The following is a 5,034-nucleotide window of genomic DNA, read 5'->3' on the forward strand; positions in this document are numbered from 1 at the left end:
GCCCCATTAAAGCATCTCTTGTGAGCTGCCACACCCACTGCAATGTCCTTCAGAGGAAAAAGTCCGCTCATTGTCAAATTAAAAAAAAAAGAAAAAAGATTAGGCTTAAAAGTTATCTTACATTTTCCCATGGGAGACAAATGTTCTGTTTTTTCTTTCTTTTTTTTTTCGAAGCGTAAATAGAGTTCAACTCAGCTTTATTTTATATGCAGATTCATGTTTTGGACCTGCTGGAGGGAAGGGAACGACTCACTGTCTCTGGTAGAAACGACTGCAGAGGCATCTAGTGGCCCCGGAGAGGCATGGCTGCCTTTAGTTCATCTTTTATCTTTCATCTCGACAAAGCCATCAATAAGGAGAGACGACACGATTTATATAAATATTTATTTGCAACATCAAAAGGTGTACAAGGAAGAATAAAGTGCTTTGTAATTCAGATTTTCTTTTTAAAAATCTTTATGGACATTCTTCATTTCATTTCATCTCCAAGCTCAAAGCAAAATCGTTTCGTTTACACAAAGCAGGAAGACTTTGCAAGAGCGAAAACCTTTTTTTTTCTTTTCAGTTTAAGCTCCTTCTACTGCCATGGTGAAGTCTATCTATAGGATGAAAAACCAACATTCAGTCATGCACCGCCAGCCAAATGTTGCATATTTTCACATTTGTCGTTCAATCTCACTGAAGTTGAAAGGAAATTATTGGGAATAAAATGAACCATAAGAGAGGAAAATTAACAATTACCAGAATTGGTCACCTGTAAAATAAAAACTCAGTCCGACATATAGTTGTTACAACTACAGGGCTCCGTAGAGGGGTTTTATGACTCGTAATACTGGATATTGAGTATTGCAATTAAACGTATAACATTGTAGCTTGAACGGTGATGACTCACTGAATCACCATTATGCATTTAGCATAAGATGATAGATATGATTCATCAGAAAACTGTAGTTATGGCCAAAATTCTGTTTTTAAAAAAAAATCACTAATGAGTTTATCCAGAGAAATACTCTTTAGATTTGTATCACAATAAAGTTTAACTTCTACTGCCAATACTAATTTTGTTTACGTAGCATTTTGAAAAATGTCCATTTCGATGTCAGGTTGCTGCAGTGCCATAGATTAAGGTCAAAATGTACATAACAGCTCTGCAACCATTTATTTGGAATTCGGTGTGTTTGTTTTGAAGGCCTACAAATCAGAGGATGTAGAATGAACCCTAATATAGGGTTTAATTTGGGACCGGCAGAGTATATTTGACAGTAATACTTGTTAACATAAGCTGAATGTATTCCTGGAAACTGGAAAGCTCTGTTCTTCACATAGATACAAGGAAAAAGTACCTGCTAGAGCAGCATGATCAGCAGAAATTACGAAATAAAAATTCCAAAAAAGAACGATAGTAAGTTGCAGCACCATGAGGTACAACAGGCTCCAAACAAAAACGTTTCACCTGTATCAGGGGCCAAATGATTTAAAATAGAATGAAATAAAATAATTAAAAACACCACCCTATATACATGATTTCTTGGTGATCGGACTGATTTATTTCACGTGACATTTATCTCTTAGTTTCACGTAAAACAGGCAACTAATTGTTAATGTCACCGTTCATTCATTCAACTGAGTCCAGAGCTTTGAACAACCACACACAGTTTGCGCTCGTCCAAACCCAACAGCTTATTGCACATTTCCAGATACTGCACAGACGACCTTCATCCCTTTTTGTTTCCTGTTGCGCTCCACAGCGGATTCACACCCGCTTCCATTGTCACAGACAACAAGTCAGCCTTCAGACATTATTACAGTTTGATGGCTCAGTTTAAAGCTTCAGGAGTGATAAGAACTTGACAAAGTCATGACTTCTAAATTGGAAATTTCTACATAAATGCTTCCGCAGTCAGAAATGTGCAACTGTAAAAATCTTTTTTAGTGATGCAGTCTGCAAAAAAAAAAAAAAAAACAACAACTTTGGACTTCACATGCATCATTTCAAAAATGACTTGTTAGTCATGTCACAAGGAAGTGGAGGTTTCCCAACTGGTAAGTTTCCCAGTTTACAGCGACAATCTAGTGGCAGCTACGGCCCAACCAGGAGTTGAAGCAACATCTTGGTGTTGTTTCTGGTATCACAGGTTGAAACCTCCACAAGAAACAAACCGAGAAAGAAAAATGGAAATTGTCGACATCAACTAAATTCATAATGCATACTAATTGCACTAAATCACCAATCGGAAATCCTTTTGTATGCATCTAGAAAAACTGACAATTGACAAGAAAAATGTTACATCAGACTTACTATTGCTTGTAACAGTTATATATCTATGACAGATCATTTCAGACTATGTAAAATGTATGGATTCGTCATAAAACGTGACTCAAGTGTCTAAACTACAATGTCATTGTGCTTTCCTTTCACAATCGAATCGCAACGAAAAGGAGCTAAAAGCTTGTCGTCACTTTGTTTATTTTTTTTGTGCTGCTGAATCACTGAGTGATTTCACCTGTCCCTACAGTGACTTTGAAAGATCGAATCTTAATTAGTCTTAATTTCTCACCAACTATGAGCAGAAAGGAGAATACATACACCTGCAAAACAACACTGGAAAGGCAAAGGAGGTTTCAGCTTCTGGACACACAGACCAAAGCTGAACCAGTAATTCTCATCAGCTCCAGTTTTTTCGGGGGGTTGAAAGAGGAGTGATAAAAGAGGATCAGCCTTTCTCTTGTTCACTCTTATAAGTCACCGGGTCGAGAGGAATGGCCGTCTGTAGGATGTCGAACTCCATCTGGTTGTTGTCCATATCCAAAACACACATGACGTTGTGGCTGCCTGAGGTGATGGTCGCTGTGTCGTGAAACATGTTTGGGAAGTCGACAGTCACTGAAGTCCTTCGTTCCTCAGCTCTCTCCTTCCCAACGTTCTGCGAGGAGTCAAATATGTCCTCTTCCTCCTCCCCGCAGCTGAGCACCACCTCGTTCTCGTAGCAGAAGGCGTGCAGCGAATGGGGGATGAAGTCTTTTGCGGACCGGCACGCGGAAACGGGCGACGCGGCGGAAGAAGGCCGACTCGCGGCCTCGTCGAGCTCTTTGGCGCTGAGGTGAGGCGTGGACGGAACCTCGTAGGTCTTATGAAAGCGAGAGTAGTCTACTTTGTAGCGGTCCCGGTCCTCGTAAATGACAGGCTCGAACCTGTGACCCCAGAAGATCTCTCTGGCGAGGTAGGAGCTGCGGAACTGGGTGGTCATGGCCGTGGCCTCCACCATCCCCTCCAGAATCACGACGACCTCAAAGTCGTCTGCCTCCAGGTCCGCTCGGCTAATAGTGTACAGGGGGCTGTCCTTGTCTATCTCATGGACTATAACCAGCGGAGAGACCAGGAACAGCCGGTCCGTGCCCTCGTCGTAGCCCACATTGAGGTCCATCTGCTCCAAAGGGATGAACTCGCCCTCGGCTGTGACGTATGAGCGTATGAGCTGCGCCCGGACGTGAGCCTCCACAATGTGGCTCCTTCGCAGGTTGCCCACCCTCCACATGAGACAGAGCTTCCCGTCGCGTAAGGAGATGACCGCGTTTTTGGAGAACACGAGGGTCTGGTTCCTCTTCTTGGGCCGCGCCATCTTAGCCATGATGGTGCCAATCATGAAAGAGTCGATGATGCACCCTACGATGGACTGCACCACCACCGTGAGCACGGCGACGGGGCACTCCTCGGTAACGCAGCGCCAGCCGTAACCAATCGTGGTCTGGGTCTCCATGGAGAACAGGAGCGCCCCCACAAAGCCCTGGACATGAAGTATGCAGGGCATCCTTTGCCCTCCGGCGGTGGCTCCGTGGAGACCCCCCAGCCCGTCGCCTTTCAGCGTAGGCGGCGCGTCAAAGTCCCCGTGGACGAACGAAACACCGAAAAAGATGACGCCAAAAAATAGCCAAGAGACCAGGAAGCTGGTGCAGAATATGAGCATCAGGTATCTCCAGCGGATGTCCACACAGGTGGTGAAGATATCGGCCAGGTAGCGCTGCCTCCTTTCTTCCATGTTGCTGAACACGACGTTGCATTGTCCATTTTTCTTCACAAAGCGGCTCCGTACTTGGCTGGAGCCCCTTGTCAGAATCTTGCCGTTGTAGTTGTTCATATCTCCTTCTTCCCGGGGCAGGATGGCGGAGGCTCCCGACCTCCTCCTACTGTCTTCTGCTTCGGAGATGCAGGGCGCGTGCAGTCTGAACTTGGGCGAAGGGTGTCCGTTACGTAGGCCTAAACTAGAGATCTTCTGCCGTTCGTCTTGTAAGATGTCAGACACATTGCTGTACCTGTCGGAGGGAGAAGTGGGAAGAATTTGTAAAATAATATTTCAGACGATCAATTGTTACTGTCATCTTGGTGAGGGAAAAGGAACAAAGGCCGCCCAGGCATAATTCACCCTCTCACAAAGAGATGATTTGGAATATTTCATAAATCATCCAGGCAATTTAATTATGCAAATTTAGCCAATTTCAAAACACTTTCTACTGAAAACGATCAAACTCTCTGTCAAATCAGTGTATTAGACCAACTTTCCCTTCATTCTCCTTTACATGGAGGATTACCAGTGAGGAAGGTGAGTTCAGTTTAGCTTTGTGAGAAGGATTCGTGTCATCACAGATTATAGGATTATATCTGAGTCAGCATCAGTCAGACAACCCATTTTGAAATGGACATGCAGAATATGACTCATTCATGTGTAATTAATTGGAAATAACCTCTCGCCCATTACACTCTAAGACAATTGATTTGATCCATCTATTCAAGGCGAATCATTGTGTTAATTTTATTGTGTCCTGGAGGTTGTTTTTTTGTTTTTATTAATAAACAGCTTATTAAAACAACATACAGAAAGCTTCCGCACACAAACATAAGACAAAACACACACACACACACACAGAAACCACCATTACCTATATGAGGGAAGGTGACAAACAGGGTTTAGTAGCGTAAATGGAATAAAAATGTCTTCCAGGCAAATATGCATAGAGATGAACTCAGTTTTTTTTTAA

The 5,034-nt window shown here is 43.2% G+C and overlaps 1 protein-coding gene across 1 annotated transcript; it reads right to left on the reverse strand.

Moving 5' to 3' along the window:
- Nucleotides 1-2,714: 2,714 nt before the first annotated feature.
- Nucleotides 2,715-4,307, reverse strand: kcnj4 (potassium inwardly rectifying channel subfamily J member 4; the record flags this gene model as incomplete). The annotated part of the gene is made up of 1 exon (XM_080511866.1): nt 2,715-4,307. Exon 1 carries the CDS (start codon nt 4,134-4,136, stop codon nt 2,715-2,717), a length of 1,422 nt encoding a protein of 473 aa, XP_080367992.1. The 5' UTR covers nt 4,137-4,307.
- Nucleotides 4,308-5,034: the final 727 nt, after the last annotated feature.

Source organism: Blennius ocellaris, assembly GCF_963422515.1.
Source record: "Blennius ocellaris genome assembly, chromosome: 16".
NCBI classification, from domain to species: Eukaryota; Metazoa; Chordata; class Actinopteri; order Blenniiformes; family Blenniidae; genus Blennius; species Blennius ocellaris.